Source organism: Syngnathoides biaculeatus, chromosome 8 (assembly GCF_019802595.1).
Source record: "Syngnathoides biaculeatus isolate LvHL_M chromosome 8, ASM1980259v1, whole genome shotgun sequence".
NCBI classification, from domain to species: domain Eukaryota; kingdom Metazoa; phylum Chordata; class Actinopteri; order Syngnathiformes; family Syngnathidae; genus Syngnathoides; species Syngnathoides biaculeatus.
Genome location: NC_084647.1, coordinates 29,391,620 through 29,415,722, shown reverse-complemented (window position 1 = coordinate 29,415,722; position 24,103 = coordinate 29,391,620). Strand labels below are relative to the sequence as shown.

The 24,103-nt window shown below is 44.8% G+C and overlaps 1 protein-coding gene across 2 annotated transcripts in view; it reads right to left on the bottom strand.

Annotated features, from left to right (window-relative positions):
- LOC133504480 (aldehyde dehydrogenase, dimeric NADP-preferring-like) overlaps nt 1-24,103 on the bottom strand; it is a 107,814-nt gene that overhangs the window by 15,750 nt on the left and 67,961 nt on the right. For both annotated transcript variants that reach the window (XM_061826746.1, XM_061826748.1), the window contains 4 exons: nt 19,225-19,342; nt 19,005-19,146; nt 18,758-18,924; nt 4,747-4,846 (listed from right to left, as the gene is read on the bottom strand). In XM_061826746.1, coding sequence (XP_061682730.1) covers nt 4,747-4,846; nt 18,758-18,924; nt 19,005-19,146; nt 19,225-19,342 — 527 coding nt within the window. The remainder of the gene's footprint in view (nt 1-4,746; nt 4,847-18,757; nt 18,925-19,004; nt 19,147-19,224; nt 19,343-24,103) is intronic.

Below are 24,103 nucleotides of genomic sequence, written 5' to 3'. Positions count from 1 at the left end.
ATACTCTGTCGGGGTGGGCGAACTGCTGTTTGTTTACAGTCACGATCAGATGGCTAAGTGCTGTGCTAACGTTAGCCTGCGGCGGGATATAGACAACTTCCACAATGACTACTGTTAGCTCCCTCAGTAGATAAAAGGGTCTGCATGAGACTGCAAGGAGCTCTACCGGAGTCTTTGGTTCTGTCTTTTCGATGTAGTGTGCGGCCTGCTAGCAAAACTGCAGCATTGTTAATTTGCGGGTGTAGCCACGTCTCCATGAGGAAAATAATATTGCAGTTCTAGATAAAGCTGCTTGTGGCTAGTTGTAATTCTAATTTGTTCATTTTGTGGGTGATGGATCTTGCATTGGTTAAAAAGATGCTTGGAAGCGCAGGTCTGTGAGGTTGCTTCCTTAGCTTAGCAGCCAGGCGCGCCCGACATCCTTGTTTTTGCTTACGGTCTTTGCGCCTTCTCCGTCGCTTACTGAAAGCGACTATCCACGGAGATCCTGGTGGTCTCGCAATGTCCTCCGGAATACTGTTTACCTTTTTCACATTCCTTTGTTATTGATAAATTATGCTTCAGTCCGAGATCGATCAGGACCTGGAAGCAATATGTGACCGTGGCTTTACAGTAATCCACAAGTAGCACCAAAATGATGATAAAGAAAATGCACCAAACTGGAGAGCTAAGAGCTGCTGCACCTGTGCGTGCCGCCATCTAACTGCTCCAGTGAGCGGTGGAGATTGTTACTCGATGAGGCCAACAGAATCTGCAAAGAGCAAAGAGATGTTGAGGCCACCAAAATGGACACCTTCGATGCCTTGGCTGTGCCTAGATTTTCTGTCTATTAAAGTTATGAACAAAAACAGTGACAAAGGACAGTCTTGGCAGAGTCCAACTCTTACCAGAAACGAGTCCGACTTATTTCCAACAATGCAGGCCACACGCTGACAGTGGTCTTACAGGGATCGAACAGCTCATTTCAGGCGGTTCGATACCCCATACTCCCAAAGAACCCTCCACAAGACTCCTGGAGGGACAAAGTTGAACATATCGAGACTAGTTGGGCGAATTTCCATGCACCCTTGAGGATCCTACCGAGGGTGTTGAGCTGGTCCAGAGTTCCACGGCCAGGACGAAAATCACATTGCTCCTCCTGAATCCGAGATTCCACTTCCCGACAGACACTCTTCTCCAGCACCCCTGTATAAACCTTACCAGGGAGGAGTATGTTCCCCTATAGTTGGAACACACTCTCCGTTCCCCTTCGTGAAAAAAGGGGGACCACCACCCGAGTCTGCCAATCCAGAGGCACCATCCCCAATGTCCACACAATGTTGCAGAGGCATGTCAATCAGGACAAACCCACAACATCCAAAGCCTGTAGGAACTCCGGGTGAATCTCATACACCCAGGGGCCCTGCCACCAAGGAGCTTTTTAACCACCTCAGTGACCTCAACTCCAGAGATGGAAGAGGCCGCCTCAGAGAACCCAGACTCCACTTCCTCATGGGAGGGCGTGTGGGTGGAATTGAGGTCTTTGAATTATTCTCCCCACTAACTCACAACATCCCGAGTTGAGGTCAGCAGTGCACCATCCCCACGATACACAGTGTTGACAGAGCACTTCTTCACCCCCGAGACGCCGGACGGTGGACCAGAATTTCCTCAAAGCTGTCTTTAAGTTATTCACCATGGCCTCACCAAACTCCTCCCACGCCCGGGTTTTTGCCTCATTGACCACCGAAGCTGCATTCTGCTTGGCCAGCCGGTACCTATCAGCTGCCTCGGGGGTCCCACAGGCCAAAAATGCCCAATAGGACTCTTTCTTCAGTTCGACAGCATCCCTAGCTGTTGGTGTCTACCAATGTGTTTGGGGGTTGCCACTGTGGCAGGCACCAACCACCATATGGCCACAGTTCTGGTCGGCTGCCTCAGCAATGGAGGCGCGGAACATCGTCCACTCGGACTCAATGTACCTTGCCTCCCCCGGAACGTGAGCAAAGTTCTTCCAGAGGTGGGAGTTGAAATTCCTTCTGACAGGGGAATCTGCCAGCCGTTCCCAGGAGACCCTCACAATAAATTTGGGCCTACCACGTCGGACAAATGCCCAGCGCTGATTTCTCAGATTTATCCTCATCTGATGAAGAAATAGCAGTATCGGTTGATCGGGAAGACAGAGGAATACTTCCATACAGATTTTAACCTGTGGCTGTAAATAATGTTGAATATTCAGATGGGTCTTTGGGTGGAATAACACACGCCAGGTAGCCAGCTCATGGCGCCACGTCATTGCAAGTGAGGGAGACGAAGACAAAGATAAAGAACAGTGTGAAAAGCGTGGCCTTCACCCTCAAGTACCTGCAACAATTGTGCAACATGGCAAGGGCAATGAAACGATGTGCACAAGACGTTGACGACAATATGGTACGGGTTTGGTCATTGTGTTGATGTCCTTGTACGGGGAATTTAAGCTGAATAAAAAAACAAAGATAAGATCTACCCATCACAATGTTTTTCTCAAAGATAAAACCCAAAGTTACACCGTCAGAACTTCCAGCAAAAGAGGAATGTTAATAACGTATTTACTGCAATGCACAAGTTTTTATCAATAAAGATTGAACTTGACACTTGTATAATTGAAAATGTTGGTCTCAAATAGGCAAAGTCTAAATACGTACTGTAAAGTTGATATATTTTAAACAATCTGGTACCCACATAAACACACACACACAGACAAACTCATTTCAAAGGTAAAAGACAGCAGTAATTCCATCCACCCATCAATTTTCTGAGCCGCTTATCCTCACAAAGGTCACGGGAGTGCTGGAGTCTATACCAGGTGTCATCGGGCAGGACGCATGATACACTCTGAACTGGTTTCCAACCAATTGCAGGGAAGGTGAATACAGACAACAATCGCACTCACAATCACACCTAGGAGCAATTGACAGTCTCCAATTAATGCATGTTTTTGGGATGCGTGAGGAAACTGGAGTGCCAGGAGAAAACCCACGCAGGCAGAGGGAGAACATTCAAACTCCACACAGGCAAGGCCTGGATTTGAACCCCAATCTTTAGAAGGCTAATGCTTTACAGCTTTGCCACTGAGCAGCCCAGGGTTCAATGCCGACCTCGCCTGTGTGGAGTTTGCATGTTCTCCCCGTAGCTATGTGGGTTTTCTCCTGGCACTCCAGGCCTGCCAGAGGGCAGCAGGTTAAACATTTGCTGACCAAGATGGGAAGAGTCCTTTACGATGTTAGTAGCTCTCATGTAACAGCAGGAGTTGGCAATGTCCTCTTGGGAAGGCAGACAACACCCAGGGATCTTCTGAGCGCTCTTGGTTAGTCTTTGCAGAGCTTTCCTGTCAAGGCACTCTTCTCCTTGTTTGACCCTGCATTGTGATTCACCCCCTCGAGGGCTAGGCTTTTCCGCAAGCAAAGGCTGGTTTGAAAAACTTGAAAAAAGATGCACCATCAGAAACATGCTTTTCTATGATGTTGCTCATCGTTACATGGCAGAAGAGTTTCCTTACCTCATCAGAGAAATGGCATGCACAATTTTTTAACATGGATGGGAGGCCTTTTGTGAAAGGGAATGCCTAGGCGTACTTCATCAAGGATCATGTTTATGATGATCATGTGGCAATGCCACAGGTGAGTGAACTTAAAGTCTCTACGAGTCTCTCTTCCGCTGTGTGTGTGTGTGTACGTGTGCATGTATGTGTGTGTGTGTGTCTGTGTGTGTGTGAGAGAGAGAGAGAGAGAGAGAGAGAGAGAGCGAGAGAGAAAGTGATGGGACTGCGCACCGGTGGAGCAGTGAGAGTGAGAAGGAAAAGAAATGCAGCGTGAGCAGTTCCTAGTGTTTACAGATTACAAGTTTAGCGAGTGCAACCAAGGAGGAGGAGTGTTTAAGAGAGGACACCTTGATGCTGTGCCATTAGAGCAGCGGTCGGCAACCTTTGACACCGAAAGACCCATTTGAACCCGGTTTCCACGGAAAAGAAAACACTGGGAGCCGCACATCTAAAATGAAGAAAAAAAAAAACTTCTACTACTTTACCGCAGCATGTTTCTCCATTGGCTTTGCCGGGCTTGAAAGTCGCTCAAAATTGATGGCGTTTCAGCGGGTATACCCGCTTCCGCAGTGTGACGTCTATTTTGAGCGACGAAAAAATAATATCAAATAATTTAATTAATATTTTAATATTTCAAGATCACAATCTTCAAATTTAGAACTAAAATAATATAAAAACTAACACAAATAAAACGCACTTCAATTAAATACAAAAAAAAAATTTTAGTAATTTATTTTCCCAAGCCAATCAGAGCCGCATTATAAGGATGAAAGAGCCGCATGAGGCTCCGGAGCCGCGGGTTGCCGACTGCTGCATTAGAGGATCTAATAAGCATTCCCAGCACCAAAACAGTGCTTCGTAGCATTATTGTTCCTGCCACCAAGCCTACTCTTCTGCATTTCCCAACCACGGTCGGGCAACTGTTGCAAGAAAGATTAACAATGTTTTTTATAATTATAGATTTAAGTAAATACGCATACTGTTATAATCTTAGTCTCAAATACATATAGTATAAGTACTTTTTATATATTTAATAATTCTGGTAGCCAGATACACATACATGAAAATTCCTGGGGTGTGAGTGTGGAGGGGGAGGGGGGAGTCCTACTTGGTGGTTTGTCATATTTCGCAGTAGGGTTCTGGTCCCCGTGAAGAGCAAATGGATGGATGATGTAAAGCTATCTTACCTACACCACCAAATGGGAGAGAGATGAGTGTATAGTGCATCATAACGTCATTGACGGTCACTCCTCCACTTGTGGTTTCCTTGATCATCTTTTTTGTTACCTAAAATAAAGAGATCATCAAACATCAATATAAGAAATGAAAGAATGAAGAAAAGAAATACAGAGCTATGAAGAACTACACTAGTCATATCCCTTGTACCCATGTGGAACGTGGTAAATGACATTGAATCTGTGGCGACCTCTAACTGGACAAGTCGATAGGAAAAGAAGAAGAAAGTTCAAATGTGGATCTTCGGCCTGAGGCAGCCGCGCTCACGGCAGTGACCTGGCCACACCCCTGACATGTGCAGCAAGATTGAGATAGCCCCAAATTCAGTCTCCTTGCCACCCTCGCTGCCCTGCGAGTGGCTATATTTGCAGGGAAGATTATGCTGATCGCTGAGCTCAAATAAATCAAGAAGGGAACAAATCAGTTCATGATATGGTTCCATAATTTCTTTCAGTACGTTCATTGTTTTGAACAACCATTAAAGACACTACCTAAGCCCTGTCTCCCACTGTGCTTGAAAAAAAAAAAAAAAACAATGCAAAATGCTTGGTACGCAAAAGCACACCTAATGGACACACCATTAAAGATGTCACACAGCAGCCCCAGTCTTGTGCTGCTTCGCATACCTGCTTTGTGCAGTCAGTCTCTATACACAAAAGACATCCAAACAAAGTGTGACAAAAGCATCAAAGCAGACAGACATCTTGCCTCAAACGCGGACATGAAGTGAATTCCAAGCACAAGGAGTATAAAAGCTGAGAGACACTAGATGGATTCACACAAGAACATACAATTAATTTACTTTCACTCTGAGCCAAACTGGAGAGCCTCAACGACAAAGACGTCTCGATGCTGGGGTTGGACAATGGACTGGGTGGGCAAACTACTGCAACAATAGCGAACCACAATCTTCACTGGATTTGAATGGAAAATATTATTGTGAGAACTTTACATCAACACCACTAGTGACTATATTTGTGGAAATGTGAATGTCTGATGTCAAATCTGTTTGTTAACTGAACCGGATGAAATATTTTGCTCTACACCGCACAAATGCCACATTGCAAATATTACGGTTTTCTCAACAAACACATATCATTAAAGGTCTAATCCAGAGGAAATGTATTTTATTTGTCTATCATACAAATATAGCTAAAATATTTTAAAAATTCTCAACACAACAGAAATGAAATAAATTAGTGTCAAAGTCAGTCTCGCAAGCTATTGCCCACTCCGCGCCGACAACAGCATCCCACTTCTGCTCCAGTGACGGCCAAGCCACAGCCAACATCCATCCACATCTCGCCGCCGGCTGAGCGTCAGCCGACTTCCACCAACGCATAGCCGATGACTGAGCCGGCGGACTCTAATCCGACAATCTATGAAATTGAGGATCTCATGGATGGGATTCAGCGGAGATTAAACAATCCCGTCCCAGGATGGCCACAGCTAATTCAAGCCCATGCGCCGGTGACAAACGACCCGCTGCCAAGGCATGCTCATGTCGCCGTGGCGACAGACTCGCTGCCAAACCACACTCAGATCGCAGTGGTGACAGACTCTCTGCCGAGCCAAGCTCACGTCGCGGTGGCGACCCAACCGCTGCCGAGCCATTCCCACGCCTCAGTGGCAGCTCAGCCCATGCCTCGTTCCTGTGCCCGCAGCGAACCGTCCATGGCCACCTCACGTTCTTGTGCTGGCAGCAACCCGTCCAAAATTGCCTCTCATTGCTGTTTTGGTGGAAACCAGTTCCAGGCCGCCTGTGCCCGAGGGAAGTCTTCACACTGACCTCCAGCTGGCACAACAAGCAGCTTGTGGACCGTCATTGCTCTGCAATAGCTGAATACAAATGGGTCAATCTGGCTGGCTCTCTTCCCACTACCTCCCCCTTCAAACTGAGTCACGTAAACTCACAACGAGTGTCATTGGTCCTTTTCCCATCACCAAAATCCTTAATTACACTTCCATTCAGTTCAATCTTCCACAATCCTTGCTATTCATCGCACATTCTACATCTCCTTGCTCAAGCCTCTCTCCACCTGAGCTTAGGTGTTTCATTTTAATTACTTTTAGGTTGATAGAAATGGCGACCCCATTCCTGTGTCACAACAGGTGGAGGCTACTCCTCCGGTGCTGCTGCACCTGCAGGCTCCCGTTCCGACACCATGGCAGCTTCAGATCCCTCCTGTTTCTGTACTGCGGTAAGCCAGATTCTTCTCCAGTGGTGCAATCCCCACACCCGCCCTCAGAACCTGGTAATATCATGATCGGGCGTAATGGACTGCCATGTCAGTCACCTGTCTATTTATGAACTGGGCAACACGCATGACCATGGAAGTCACATGTCCAAGTCTCAAATGGGTGGTCCACGTCCTGTGGTTGCCATTAAAAGACTATATCGGGTCTCTGCATTACCAAAGGTTTCAGTATCATGCCAAAACGCCTTTTGATGATGTCAGGAATTTGTCCCGTAGGGGGTGGAAAGTAGGGGAGGAGGCCTCATTATCTCCGTTTAGTGGTGTGTGTGTATATATATATTTATATATATATATATATATTCTCATGATCATTTTCTATTCTCATGATCATTTTCTGCTCGTTAGGTTTGCTCATTAGGTTTTTGTTTAAACTGTTGGACGATGCTTTTTCCTCCGCATGTTCCTTTAATTTCGGGGAGTGAGAATGTTTGTTATGCAAATACAGGCTGGAGACGAACAGTTTCGTCGAAGCTTTTACTTACAGAATATTCCGGTCACAAATGACATACACAATGGGATATGAATTTAATGAGTATATGTTTTCTTTTGTATATAGTTCTTAAGGCACATTTGGCATATGTGGCATATTTTGGCATCTAGGCGTCAAAGGATGCCTGAAAAAGAATGGGAGAATGAGAAAGAACAATTGACCCCTCCGTAGAAATTGCGTAATCCACGTCGCTGACCAATCAGAGGCCAGAGATCTGCATAAACCACGCCCCTTGTTGGCATCCGCCATTACCTCAGACAAAGTTGCATGGTCCAGTATAGCTTTTGTTAGAGTTTTATCACGTATTTGGGTTCCTTAACAATAGATATGGTTAAGAGGTGTAGTCACGGACTTTGTAATAGTAACGACAGGTATCCTTATAGGCTAGTTGGTGGAGTTCAATTCGTACCCTTTCCAAAACCGAAGACCGAGTACGAAAAATGTCTTTGATGGATCAAACTTTGTGGAAGATCGTATGATCAACTGAATCAATCTAAAATCAACCGGAACAGATATGTTTGCATGAAGGTATGCCCTATATTTGATTTTCAATACATGTCTCATATAAATGAATTAGCAGTTCTTCGCTTGCATAACATAGCTACGTGTGATTGATTGACACACTTGATCTGTGTTAAGGGATATTTTGCGATGATCTGACTGCACAAACGTGTCTCTGTTCGGCGGCTACCGAGCTAAGGTAAACAGGACTATGTTTGCACGAACTTATGCCCTATATTTGATTTTCAATACATGTCTCATATAGATGAATTAGCAGTTCTTCGCTTGCATAACATAGCTACGTGTGAATGATTGACACACTTGATCTGTGTTGAGCGATATTTTGCGATGATCTGACTGCACTACGTGTCTCTGTTCGGCGGCTACTGAGCTAAGCTAAACCGGACTAGCGAGTCCTAAAAGCCTTCGACGTGCACCGAGACACCAAGATTGAAGGAAGGATGTTTGAGGACACTAAAGTAGTGATTGTCGTACTCGGTCGGGACTTACGTAGGTTCGGCACTAATTCAAGAATAATCATTGAGAGGAGCGCGTGACGTTACACAAAGAAAACGAGAGAAACAACTCGTAAATCAAGCCTCGCTGTTAAAATAATCATCCATAAGTTCTCATTTTGTTCAAACTGTAGTTAGTTACACATCACCACCAAACTTGTACCTTTGAACTCACTGTCTCGATGTAATCAATCTAACAAGATGTAATCAATCTAACAGATGTAAACAATCAAACAGTCAGACACACTCACACACACTCATCATGTGATTCACTGAATAAAAAGAAGCTGCAAGGAGACACAAGTTGGAGTTGGTTGGAAGCAGGGAAGTCCTTTCGCTCCCCTTGCAGCAAGTAAAACTTGAAGCCTTGTCGGTTCGCCTTCTTTTAATAGAGTCAGGCTTTTTAACGTGACACTCGCCTTCTTCTTTTCCTTCATACGGCCGTTCACAAACGGCTATACAGATACACATACAGATTCTGCACACAAGTGTGATAGGTAACACAAAAATAGGAAACTGTCAATGACGAATTCGTCTTTGGGTTATAATATATTATGTGGCTTCTCGGTCTTCCTCTGACTCCGGAAAGATCTTACACTAATATCAATGGTTTCTCCGTCGATATGCATGGAAATACCATTGAAATGCCCCTCGCTGAAATACGTGAAGCCCTGCTGTATGCTCTTCAACGATATTTCACTATTCGGTAAGAATGCAAGTGAAAAATCAGCTCGTAACTCGGACAATTTCGCTCTCGACATTTCTTCCTGCGACGCCATTTTGTCTAATGTTTGTCTGAGGTTAGCAACAGTGGGGTGACGTGACTTCAGGAGGCATGGTTCAGTGCCCTGTACGGAGGGGTCAATTGAAAGAATGGATGAGGAAATACTGTGAAAATGGATGGTCCCGAGCAGCCATTATGAAGGGCATTCCCAAGTCTGTGGCGCAGGCCATGGAGGCGAATCCAGACCTTCCCAGTGCTGAGGTTACCAGTGGTTGTCACATCTTAAACTATCATTTGAGGAGACATGCTAAAGAAAAATAGTCTAAGGTAGACAAACACAAAAATACAGAAACACAACTTGCTATTTGCAGTTTCAAAATCTGAAAAAGCAGGAAGAAGCCGCTCTTGCAGTGATCTCATCTATTTCTGTCGGTTCCGAGAGTATGATGTATCAAGCAGGTTCATTCATGCGTCAATGTGCGCCCCCTGGTGGCCTTGTCATTGGGCCCGCGTTTGCAGCGTCTGGATGGAGAGGCAGAGGCCAACAACCTGCAAGTGGCTACAATCGAGGAGGTTACAACCAACCCCGAGAGAGAGGACATCTTACACAGCACCAGCAGCTACCGCAACAGCAACAAGGATATCCCTCAGCGCCAAACCAAAAGTATCTACCTCCATCTGGTAGACAGGTTCCGCAATGATGGTGCCCTGAATTCACATGCTTAGGCCTGCAGGAGCCTTTGATGATCCTGACGGTAGGAGGATCCACTTTATCATTTATGGTTGACACAGGAGCTTGGCATTCTACCATCACAGCCCTGCCACCTGATATCTCTCTTAGCAGAAAAAACATCTCACATGTTGGATTCAAGTGTGAAGAAATTGCCCTGCAATTGACAACTCCAGTGACTGTTCAATGTTTTTCACAGAATTTTTTGCATTCTTTTGTGTTTGCACCGAACTGTCCAGTCAATCTTTTGGGCAGCGATCTCCTCATCACCATGTACCCTCTCATCAAATGCAGCCCTGATGGACTTAACCTGGGATTTCCAGATGGTAACATCTACTGCTACTCTGCCGCCTCTGCCTCCAGTGCCACCTCCCACTTTCCGCTTGTTGAACAAGGCCCTGTGAAATGCATCACTGCCAACATCTATTGGGCAATAATAGATGTTGACTCTGGTGATTGGCTTGAAGCTGAGCACTTTTGGACTCTCTGGTCACCTTGGGTCTGTAACCTCAGATCTTATGATATGGTAACTGATTGTATGCATTGCACTCTGTACTGTGACAGATCAGGGGAAGAGAGCTATAGTGAGGCATTTCTGGAAATTGATAACAACATACAGTGAAGAAAATACGTATTTGAACACCCTGCTATGTTGCAAGTTCTCCCACTTAGAAATCATGGAGGGGTCTGGAATTTTCATCGTAGGTGCATGACCACTGTGAGAGAGATAATCTAAAAAGAAAAATCCAGAAATCACACTGTATGATTTTTTTAACTATTTATGTGATACAGCTGCAAATAAGTATTTGAACACCTGTCTATCAGCTACAATTCTGACTACCTCTTAGTCCGCCTTAAAAAGTCCATCACCACTCCATGTATTATTCTGAATCAGATGCACCTGTGTTCAGTCGTTATCTGCATAAATACACCTGTCCACCGCATGCAATGAGTAAGACTCAAACTTGAAACATGGCCAAGACCAAAGGGCTGTCCACAGACAGCAGAGACAAAATTGTACAACTCCACACGACTGGAAAGCGCTACAAAGAAATTGCCAAGCAGCTTGGTGAAAAAAGGTCCACTGTTGGAGCAATCATTAGAAAATGGAAGAAGCTAAACATGACAGTCAATCTCAATCGGAGTGGAGCCCCATGCAAAATATCACCTCGTGGGGTCTGAGTGATCCTTAGAAAGGTGAGGAATCAGCCCAGGACTACACAACAGGACTTGGTCAATGACCTGAAAAGAGCTGGGACCACTGTTTCCAAGGTGACTGTTGGTAATACACTAAGACGTCATGGTTTGAAATCATGTATGAGACGGAAGGGTCCCCTACTTAAACCAGCACATGTCAAAGCCCATCTTAAGTTTGCCAATCAACATCTGGATGATACAGAGAAGTCATGGGAGAAGGTTTTGTGGGCAGATGAGACCAAAATTGAACTTTTTAGGCATAATTCCATTCACCGTGTTTGGAGACAAATGATGAGTTCCATCCCAAGAACACCATACTGACTGTGAAGCATGGGGGTGGTAGCATCATACTTTGTGGATGTTTTTTTTTTTGCATATGGGACAGGACGACTGCACTGTAGTAAAGAGAGGATGACCACTGCCATGTATTGTGAAATTTTGGGGAACGTCTTTCCCTTACTGAGAGCATTGAAGATGCGTCGTGCCTGGGTCTTTCAACATGACAATGACCCGAAGCACAGAGCCAGGAAAACCAAGGAGTGGCTCCGTAAGAAGCATATCAACTTATTTGAAGCTGTATCACACAAATAAATCATTAAAAAGTCATCCATTCTGATGTCTGGATTTTTCTTTTTGGATTATCGCTCTCACAGTGAACATGCACCTACAATGAAAATTTCAGACCCCTCCATGATTTCTAAGTTGGAGAACTTGCAATATAGCAAGGTGTTCAAATACTAATTTTCTTCACTGAATGGGAATTGAACATGGGTGATTTGTCTGCTGACAAACCAGGTGTCGCCTTTTCGGTGTTCCTGACTCCCGAACAACTCAAATGGTATATGATGGGGGATACTCTGGATCCTTCTATGCCTCCTTGTCACCCACATGTCTCCTTGATGGCTTCGCCTCAGTACACAGCGAAGGATCTTGGTCCGTTTGTCCTGGCATGCACACAGGCCACAGATTGGCAAAATTCATTTCACTCTTAATTGCTCTGTTCCTCATCACTTCTTATTTGATTCCGTCAAACACATTTTTACCAACTTCTGGATGAACACCATGGACGTGTAACCACCAACCTGGATGAATATATGTTCCTCAATATTCTGTAAAAGAGGTTGAGATGATTGGCATTGCGGAAACAAGTGACAGCCTGCTCAAAGCAGGGGTGTTATGTGAAATTCCTGTCTCTGGAAAGTTTCGCATGGTCCATGATCGGTGAGCAATTAATGCGGCCGTTCTAAATCCCACTTTGCCAGTCCCGAAGCCCGACTCGACATTGTCCTAAATTACATAACCCACACTCATTTCACTTGCATTGACTTGGCTAATATTTTCTTTTGCATTCCACTCCATCCCTCAATGAAGCATTTTTTTGCTTTCACTTGGAATATTGTTTGCTACTCCTACAATCGGCCTGCTCAAGGTTTTGTCCTTTCCCCTGGACTCAACAACTGTCAGGGTTCTGCTGGCCCATCCCTGGCTGTGCAGTTCCCGCACAGCCGCACTGATTACACCTGCGCCTCATTGTGGTTGATTAACCTCTGTATATTGTCAGATAGGTTGCCATACCACAAATAGCAATGGAGCGAATTGATAACATTTGGGGTGTAGGGCTTAAGGTTCATGTTTTGAGCTGAGCCACCAACTCTCAAATTGAACACCAGATGTTGCCAAACAAAATTATACTTGATTGGGTCACCAGCACGGCAAAAATCTCTCTGATAAACGTAGCCTACCCACTTATCTTCTCATTGCATTGCATACCTATACCAAAGTCAGTAACCTTATATAAACCTGATTATTTTTCATATCTTTGTATTACATACATATATCGGGGTTAGCAACCTTAAGAACCCAGTTATTGTTACATCTTTGTATTCACATCTTGTTTCTGATATAAAGAGAGTGACAGGATGCAACTGTCAAGCCACACCTAACGTTTTTCAAGATGGTTGCAGCATCAAGTTACTGAACAGGAAGCCCGTCACACTCGAATGACCACGCAGGAAGTCAGCAAGCATAAATAGATTTCAACTAATTTTCCACTAGACTTTTAGCAGAAAATAAGATGCTTTGAAACAGCTTTGTGAAAAGAATATAAACTGTGTATGGCTGTCTCTCTCAGACAAGGCAACACATGATGAGGAACCAACTAAAACAAGCCTGAGAATGCATGAGAGAATTGTATTCACAAGAATGATACATTTATGCTATTGTTCAAAATTAGGGTGAAACCAAACACGAGTTGTGGTTATATTTTTTAAAAGATGCATTTATTAATTAAAGGGAGAATGACAAAATTGAGTGAAGCTAAAGAAGGGCGTAACAAGTCAAGCCAGGAATGGCAAATGGGGCCCGATAGGATGAACCAAGGGGCTTATCTTCTCGGTGCGTCCAGAAATGTCATGCTCAGAGATTGCGTATGGTGTGTTACTCGGCATAAGAATTTGCCATTGGCCGCATACGTGTTACAGAACTGTTGTGTCTGAAAGGCCACTGCGCTCAAAGCCTCAACTACCCTTGGATTGGCGTCCGATCCCAAGTCAATAAAGGGTGTATCTGAACAGGTACGACCCTCTGTGCTCAAGGTGACTTGAAGCAGTGCTCGATTCGATACCGCCGCAGTGTAATTCACACTCACCAGAGTCGTTATCATGAAGGTAGAACACTTGGCCCTGACCGGACAGTGAGCTATTAAGTGGCCCAGCTGTCCACAGTAAAAGCATTGGCCATCTTGCCGGCGTCGCAGTCGTTCCTCTGCCGGGCCATCGAGCCTCTCAACCTGTATAGGCTCCGTCATGGTTATGGGCGTCGGCAGAACACCATTCCTACTGTGAAGCATGGTGTTTAGAGGGTGTTTTTCTGCACTTGGGACAGGACGACTGCACTGTAATAAGGAGAGCATGACCACGGCCATGTATTGTGAGATTATGGGGAACAACTTCTTTACCTCAGTCAGAGCATTGAAGATGGGTCGTGGCTGGGTCTTTCAACATGACCATGACCCAAAGCAAACAGCCAAGAAAATCAATGATGGCTCCAAAAGAAGCATATCAAGGTTCTGGTGTGGCCTAGCCAGTCTCCAGACCTAAACCCATGAGAAAATTGTTGGAGGGAGCTGAAAATCCATGTTTCTCAGTGACAGCCTAGAAACCTGTCTGATCAAGAGATCTGTGTAGAGGAGTTGGCCAAACTCCCTCCTGTAGTGTGTGCAAACCTGGTGAACAACTACAGGAAACGTTTGACCTCTGTAATTGCAAACAAAGGCTACTGTACCAAATATTAACTCAGGTGTTCAAATATTTATGCAGCTGTGTCACGCAAATAAATTGTTAAAAAAAAATCCTACATAGTGATTTCTGGATTTTTCATTTTTAGATTATCTCTCTCACAATGGAAATGCACATACGATGAAAATTTCAGACCTCTCCATGATTTCTAAGTGGGAGAATTTGCAATATAGCAGGGTGTTCAAATACTTATTTTCTTCACGGTATATCCCAGAAATGTTTTCAGTGTAACTGAATTTCCTTCGACATGGCTTATGATATTGATGACTTTCGACGTAAATGATCCATCAAATAAACCGCTGGGATAGGCTTCAGCCCCCGTACACGGAAGCATCTTGCGGCCACACATGAACCTACGTAAACCTATCTGCGACAGACATTTTCTTTACTTTTTTTAAATACGCATTGGACTCATTTGAGAACAATGCATATTAAAAAAAAAAGTCTGTTGGGGAGAGGTTTACTGAAGTTTAACATGTGGCCACAACACGCTTCAGCGTACGTTACATGTTTTGGAGACAATGTTAGAGAGAGCAGTGCATGTCCAGAGCTGACATAGTGAGTATATTGGTGGAAGGATGATGAGGATGGAGCTTCTAGCCAAAAGATCATTCTATCAGAAGGCTAGAGAGAAGGTTGATGGATGTTGTGAGGGAAGACATGAGGGCTGTTTGTGTAAGACGGGAGTATGCAGAAGATAGCCTCACATGGGAAAAGATGACAAGGAGTGGGTGTCATAAGCATGAGGCAAGGAACCAGGCCCAACTGCTGGACTCTGAGAAAAGGGACATATACATATATTGACATGTTGAGAGTGGTTTTATTCAAAACTGAGGTCATACACGGTTAAGCAGTCCGAGAAGGCAGAGGCACAAAAAAGGCAAGGTCCAAAAACGTGAAACAAGATCCAATAACTATGAGGCAAAACTTGGAAATGTGAATGAGACGTAACGAGACTATAGTGGTACAGGAACGCTGTGATGAAGTAAAGCACTACACAACACTTGCATACTCACGCACGATAGTGGAGTATCCAATACACAGTAGCACAACGAACTGTCAAATGCAAAAGACACATGCCTGGTCTAATTAGTGTCCATGCAGTGCAGGTGTGGGACTCCTGCCGGAGGCAGCTCTACCCAGGATAGTAGCTTGGCCATGCCCCTGACGAAGCCCCGTCCCAAGATGCAGATTCCAGACATGACAAAAATAAATAAAATGGGGAAGGTTGGAAGGGGGCCAGGAGGTGGGCACACATCCCCCACCCCAGTCTGTCTGGTGGCCGTCCAGGCAGAGGAAAGCGAGGAACCTGGCTGAGAAGTTCAGCAGGTCAGCCAGGACGGCAAGCACCAGAGTCCCCACGGTACGACTCGGACGTCCTCGAGGGGGGTCCCAAAGGCACAGAGAGAACCAGACAGGAGTGTGTGACAGCTGAGGACAAAGCCCTCCAGAGGCAGTGTCGAGAGCCAGCGGCTGCCGATTCTGGCAGAGGGCCCCCGAGTTTGGGCGAAAGGCCGCTGTGGTTCAGGCCAGAGGCAGCTCCACCCATTGCAGTGACTTGGCCATGCCCCTGACAGAGCGACCCCAAATTGGACAAGCCGAAAGGAAAGGAGAAAGGAAGAAGAAGATGATCAGAATAGGTGATTGCATATTGATTGGCTAGATTTGTTTATATTTTGGAAAATATAGTCAACTATTTGTCCTGTCTTTTTAGAACACAGACTGAAATACAACATTGTCTCCTGTGTGATCTGTGGAGCTCCAGTAAAAACAATTATCAAACAATTATTATTTGTTCATTTAGAGTATTTGCTCAGATGCAGACAGTTGGAGGTTTCTTTTTTTAAGGCGGCATTTATTTGAGGGGCTCTGTTGATATATATGCTTAAAGCATCACTGTCATGTTTCTGAAAAAACGGCAGCCAACATGGACCCAGGGGTTTTTTCCACCACAAAACATGATTTGAACGTGTACAGCTTTTTGTAACTCCCGCCTTGAAAATCCTCTCAGGGATTTGTTTTCCAGAAGAGCAGGAAGTGACATACATGGCAGGACCGCGCTCAAGTGGACTCATTAGTTTCATGAGTTTTACCTCCGGGAAGGTAGCTCGTTGTTCCTTCGTGTTAGCCAAAATGCCGGCTCGTTGCATTGCTGGACATTGCTTGAACACTCAGGAGGGTGGGTTTACCCTTCATAAGTTTGCAAGAGACCCGGTTCGTCGCGAAAAATTGCACGGTGCAAAGGATGAGAACCTCATGGGTTCCAAATGACAGGTAGGTGTGTATACAGCTACTAAAATAAACAATAGTTGGGGGGTGGCGTAATCCATAAATCAGGTTTGCTAAATGTGTCAATGTGCGTATCGGAAGGCTTCCATGCAGCAGCCGCTGAAGGATGGCCTCCACAGGCCTTGTGGATCACTACGCTGGCTGGCTCCTTGTCGACAAGGCCGAGCCAGCTGCGACCTTGTTGGCTCATCGCTGCGGTCACTCATGTCCACTGCGAAAGTGGACGTTTATGACTGAAGTGGGCATTTATAACCGCCGTGCAGAGGTGGATAGGGCGGGGAGGTGGTTTGGCCGTGATCCGCATGTCATCTAAATATGGCTCGAAACAATAGGGTAATATTGCCCCAGACACGTCACTCGGTTGTAAGATGTTTTCTTCGAAAAGACCTTCCGTGTCTCAAGGGGCTTGTCCTACAGAGGGGGCCACAGCGTGTTTTCAATGATGAATGTCCGGGGTAACGTCACGGACAGCAAATGCAGCCAATATGGCGACCACTTGGAAGTCGTCGAATTAGACTTCTGCAACTTTGCGCATGGATGACGCGCTCTCTGCTCATATTTATTTTTTACATTTTCTACAACTAATCCAATGTTGGGTCGCGGAGGCGTTATTTTTTGGAGGGATGCCCAGAATTCCCTCTGGCCAGCCACTTCATTCAGCTCTTCCGGGGTATCCCGAGGCATTACCGGGCCAGCCGCGAGATATAGTCATGCCAGCATGTCCTAGATCATCTCCTGGGTTTCCTTCCAGTGAGACGTGCCCAGGGAGGCATCCAGGAAGCATCCGAATCAGAAGCCCAAGCCATTTCATCTGGATCCTCTCAATTAGGGTGGGGGGGGGGGGCTCGACTGTGAGCTCCTCCTTGGATGACTCAGCATCTCACCCTATCTCAAAGAGAGAACCCAGACACCCTTAGGAGAAAACTCATCTTGGTCGCTTGTATCCAGGATCCTGTTCTTTTGGTCATGACCTGCACCTCGTGACCATAGTTGAGGGTAAGAATGTAGATCACGCAGTAAAGTTTGACTGAATTCCTTCTTTACAACATGGACTGATACAAATTTTGCATCTCTGCTGACACTGCACTCCAGCACTCCGAAATAGACCTTACCGGGGAGGCTGAGGAGTGTGATTCCCTGTAGTTGGAACACACCCTTCTCTCCCCCTTCGAAAAAAAGGGACACCACCACCCCAGTCTCCGAATCCAGAGCCACTGTCCCCAATGTCCACGTGATGTTCCAGAGGCATATCAACCAGGACAGCTTCATAACAGCCAGAGCCTTTTGGATTTCTGGGAAAATCTCATCAACAGGGGCCTTGCCCCCGAGGAGCTTTTTTACCGCCTCTGTGACCTCAACCCCGGAGATTGGAGAGCCCGCCTCAGAGAATCCCAACTCTGCTTCCTCAGTGTAATTGAGGAGGTCTTTGAAGTATTCTCCCCAACAATTCACAACGTCCCAAGTCAATGTCAGCGGCGCCCTATTCTCACTATAAATAGTATTGAGGGTGCACTGCTTCCCCCTCCTGAGATGCCAGATGGTGGACCAGAATTTCCTCAAAGCCATCAGGAAGTTTTTCTCCATGGCCTCACCAAACTCCTTACATACCCCGTTTTTTGTTTTAGTGAATACCAAAGGTGCATTCTGCTTTGCCAATCGGTACCCATCACCTGCCTCAGGAGTCCCACAGGTCAAAAAGTCCTGACAGGACTGCTTTTTCATCTTGATGGCATCTTTCACCATTGGTTTTATTCAACCAGTTACAGTATTTGTGAAAACAAGTGTCTCAGAGCATAAATAAAATCATTTTCAAAATCTGACTTGGTATTATTGTTACTGTTGTTAGTAGTCAAAGCCATAGTAGTACTTATAGTAGAAGTTGTAGTAGTAGTAGTCGTACTAGTAGTCGTCATAGTAGTTATAGTCGTAGTAGTCGTAGCATGCTCCCCTCAGCTTTCTCACCTTCTTGTCAGAGGAGAATATGTACAGGGCCAAAGGTTTGTCTCTCTCATTGATAAAATGAATGGCTTCATCCAAGCCACTCACTGTCACAATGGGCAATAGTGGACCAAATATTTCTTCCTGCATCAGCTTGGAGTGAGGGGGCACATCCTTCAGTATGGTTGGGGCTGTTTGAGCAAGCATTCTGTTAACACAAATTATAACCTTACATGGCTACTGTGTACAATGATATAAAATGGGCCCCTACCAATATAGCGCTCTGAGGCATCACATTGGCCACCAAGCACAGGTGCATAACCCTCCATCAGACCCACAATTCTATTGAAGTGAGTTATGTTAATGATGCGACCATAGTCCGGTGAAGATTTGGGGTCAGGGCCATAAAATTCCTGTGAGAAATTAAGGTTGTCCATGAACTGCAATTTTGTTCACTTTATCATGAGATTAGACCTAACGTTGTACATTACCAAAAGAGTTTGGCGGATGCACTCCACAACACAGCCTTGCACACAAGGTTCACACAGTATGTAGTCTGGAGCAATACATGTCTGACCACAGTTGGCAAATTTTCCCCATGTTATACGACTAAAAAACAAAAAAGAAGAAAAATCACAGTTAACAGATGATACAACTGAAACTTAGGGTGATTTTGCTCTTTATTCCACAGTAAATGTATGACAAAAGCGGAAACCCTTTGTACTAAACGCCAAAGCTACAATTTACACCCATTAAGTCTGGGTAGTTCCTGACTTGATATAATTAAAAAGGGTACAAATTTACAACCTCATTCCTTCATATAAAACCTATATTTTCTTGCAGACACCACTGTGTAGTTCCTTGATAAAGTCACTTGATAGCAATGGAAAAAAAAATTGAGGTAGAGAAGCAACAAATAGCAAGCTAGGACTTTTGGGTTGGGCTGAACCATTGTGTGTATACGCAGTAATCCATGTGTAAGTGGAGCATTGATACTGCTCTTGACTGTTGTGGCAATAGTCAATATGAGTGGAAACCCTATATACAGAATGAACTGGGGATAACTGCTGGCAATTTAATAATAGTAATGATAATAATCCCTCTTGCAATTGACTTCTGAAACTGCTAATTTACAATTCAACTGGAACATGCTCCCATTTTTTTTTCGTCTTGAGTTTGTTGTCACATTTCTGCCGGGCCAATTATTCTTATAGTAATCCCTCGTTTTTCGTGGTAAATTGGAACCACGCGCGAAAAGTGAAAAAAAGCAAAGTAGTTCATGTGCATACCATTGATCAGTCGGAGACTTCCCCTGGAGGCGCAGTGTGGGTAACAGAATATTTAATCTACAGCACAACATTTATACTTTGCATACTTGGGACAAAAATTACAACAGTACAAGTGTCGAGTTAAACAATAACAATAAAACTATTATTATTTTACTGCAGTACAGAAAGTCACAAACAAAGCAAATGGATTATGTCTTCTCATGTAGAGCACCGAATCTCCTCAACGCACTGTTGTGACGCCACTTCCATCGCCCCGCTGTTACACCGCTTCCATTCCACTGGTGTGAGATCACTCCCATTTCGTGTTGGGGCGTCTCCTCCTCCAACAGGAGGAACTTTTACTCGCAAGAGAGCATGGGATCTGTCTCTCTCACCATCTCCACAAAATTGTCTTATTTATCTCCTTAGGGTGGTCCAAAACATAACAAACACTGCAAACAAGATAAATAAAGCAACTGTGAGTCACTAAACAAAGCAACCATAAGCAAACAAAGCAAACGTGAGTCAATGTAAGCATATTAAGCATAACAAAAGAGCATTAAAAGCAATACAAGAGAGCAAATATAAGATAACTTTCTGTACAATTAATCCATTTAATCCAACACCCTGTACAAGGACATAACCCCCTCAACACAATTGCTAAACGCCACAGCTCATACCATATTGTTGCATACTTTTGAAATTTTTCAAACTTACCTTTGCTTGCCAAAAAGCCTGATCCTCAAGGGGGTGAATCCCTCATTACAGCTTGAGGTTCATCGTCACACATTTCGCTTCCTTAATTAAAGTGGTTTTATGGATGTTTACCTCATCATTCTTAATGTAGCACCCCGCTGATTCATTCACGCAATACAGCACCACAAATAGTGGGAATAGTTCTCACTAGCCGCCGTTTCTTCAAGCTAATGGTTAATTTTGAGTAAATCACAATATTGATCACAATACTTTCTACTAATGAGATGACTAACAGTAAGGTGAATGAGCAGGAAGCCGTGGTGTCAGATGCTGCTGCCAGTGATGCTGTGCACTAGAATGCAGAAAAGTCACGCCGGCTGGCGAGAGCTGAGCTTGATATAAACGGACACAGAAGGATGGGCGGTAGCTGAGCTCGCGACACACTTTTTTTTCATTACCTCTACTTTCCTGCTTTAAAATACATGAAGACAACATAGCAAATAGTGCTTCGTTGAAAGTGTTGAGGGAATGTGAACCTCAGAGACGGATCATTAACAGAATGAGAATGAGTGATTCAGTACATTTAAAAGAACCACCGTGCCCATCACTGGCACAGACTGGAGTTTCTTTGAAAATTCAGATGGCAACCCTGATGAATATATGCACACTGTCACTATCAATTCTATATCAGCTTCTGTGAAGAGGTGTGAGAACCAACAAAGTAATTTCATACGTTCAATAACACACAACCGTGATTCACTGCTAAACTTGAGCAAGTTCGTCAGGCTCAAGAGGATGCATATTCAGGTGAGGATAGGACCCTGAATCATTGCATTAGAAACCAGCTGACAAAAGCAGGGGTCGGGAACCTATACCTGGCTCTTTTGGTGGTTGCGTATGGCTCGCAGAGCCCTGATAACAACATACTGTATCCATTGCGGTCAACCAGTCGATCCGAGGCAGTTTTGGTAGATCGTGTGACGGCACTATGGAGTAAAGTTAGATAGTTTACCATGAATGACTTTAAAGCCCAAGTGTCATCCCTATAAACATTCTGAAATAGATATTGTAATGAAAAATACATATAACATTATTCACTTCAATGTCTATATGAAAAAATAGACATGAGCGGAGAGCGCGTCATCCATGCGCAAAGTTGCCCAAGTCTCATTAGACATCCAAGTGGTCGCCATATTGGCTGCATCTTCTGTCTGTGACGTCACACTGGGGACATTCGCCATTGAAAACAAGCTGTGCCACCTACGTTGGGAGACGAACACGCCCCTTCTGACACGAAAGCTCTTCTGGAAGAAGAGAACATCTCACAACCAAGTGAAGTGACCGAGACAATATTACCTTATCGTTTCGAGCCATATTTAGATGATATGCAGATCATGGCCAAACTGCATGTGACCAAACTACCTCCCTGCCCAATCCACCTCCACGCTGCAGTGCTAAAAACAACGGCGCCCGCGAGCGACGACGACGCCACGGCTAAACCGCCTCCCCGTCCGATCCACTTCCGTGCCAGAGATGAGCCATGTAGCCCGGCACCATGACGAGCCACCCCGGCCGAAGCCGTGTTGACAAGGCGAGCCACAAGGCCAGCTCGGCCTTGTCGACAAGGCCAGCAGCGATTCACAAGGCCGACTCGGCCTTGTCGACAAGCCCGGTGGCAATCCACAAGGCCTGTGGAGGCCATTCTTCAGAGGCTGTTGCATGAAAGCCTTCCAATGTGCATGTCAACACATTTAACACCCCTGATTTACGGATTACGTCACCCCTCCCCCAACTATTGTTTTCTTTAGTAGCTGTATACACATCTACCTGTCATTTCGAACCCACGAAGCTCTCGTCCTTTGCACCTGTGCAATCCATTTTTCACGACGAACCGCGTCTTAAGTATGAAGAGCGAATCCATCCTTCCTAGTGTTCGAGCAATATCCAGCAATACAACGAGCTGGCATTATGGCTAACAAGAAGGAACCTTCCAGCAGGTAAAACTAGTATAAACAGACAGGACCGCTTGAGTGCGCTACTGCCCTTTACGTCACTTCCTGCTTCTCGTAAACAAATCCCTCGAGAGGATTTTCATGGTGGGAGTTACAAAAATCCATATACATCAAAATATTTCTTTCTGGTGAAAAAACGGCTGGGTCATGTGTTGTCCCACCATGAAAACCAAATTAAAATATATGGTAGAAGACAAATTAAAATTAGCTGCCAGTTTTACATTAATAGCATTAAAATAATGAATTTCATGACAGTGGACCTTTAAATCAGTCTGGCATGAATTACAATCTCAAACGAATTAAAAGAGACTTACCCCCAAGCTGAGACCAATAAAAGACTAACTGATAAGTTTTACTGCAGATTTGAAAAGGAAATTTTCACACCCCACAAACACCCAGCCGCACAACCAACCACCATCACACCTCTGACTTCTGCATTGACCATTCACAAACAGGGTGTGAGACATATCTTCAAACAAAAGATCAACAAAGAAGCGTCCCATCTTGCCAGGTCTGGAGATGATGCAGTCAACATCTTGATGCAGTCAACATGAGACTGCACTTCATCCTAGAACACTTCGACGGCGCGGGGGACTAGCGGGGATCCTGTTTGTGGACTTCAGCTCTGTGTTCAAACACAAAAAAAAAACCCAAGTTTCTTCAGTGCACCATCTCAGCTGCAATCTGGCAGTAGAAGTACAGGTTCCTTCCACCTCATCTACACGCACCACCAGCACCAGAGCTCCCGAAAGTTGAATCGTCACTCTTGTCTCTCTACATGACTGACTGCACCTCACCGCACCCAGCTGTCAAGGTCCTGAAGTTTGCAAACATTTCAGCCATCAGCCTCATCAAAAAGTCTGCACATCGACGGGAAGTAGAGCGAGTTGCAGCCAACGCAACCTAGAGCTGAACACGCTCGATTATCGTGGACTTCAAGAGGTATCCGTTGACACAGATGCCCCTCATTCTGTCCAACTGCCCAGTCTCAACCGCTGAGAGCTTCAAGTTCCTGGGAATTATCCATACCTGCCTAGTGGTACACTTTTGGCGTAATTTGTACAAATGAAATCTCATTTTAAAATGTGTACAGCATACACTGTAAATTGCCAAACTACAATCTTTAGTGAAAAAGCCGGAAGCCAATATCTGCTTAGCTTTACATGCATTGATGCTGCTGATTGGCTAATTAGAAAATTATCATGATATTTTTTTCCACTTGAGAATTCCCCCCTTGTTTCTGGACACATTGTTTTCGGTTCACCAGTTGAAAAAGTACAAACATTTGGAGAGATCATATTGTTTGAAGTACAAGTAATCTAATTTAAATGGCAGAACCAACAAGAAAGAAAAGGAAAGTGCATGGATGGCATCTAACAGTGTGGGAAAGGCAG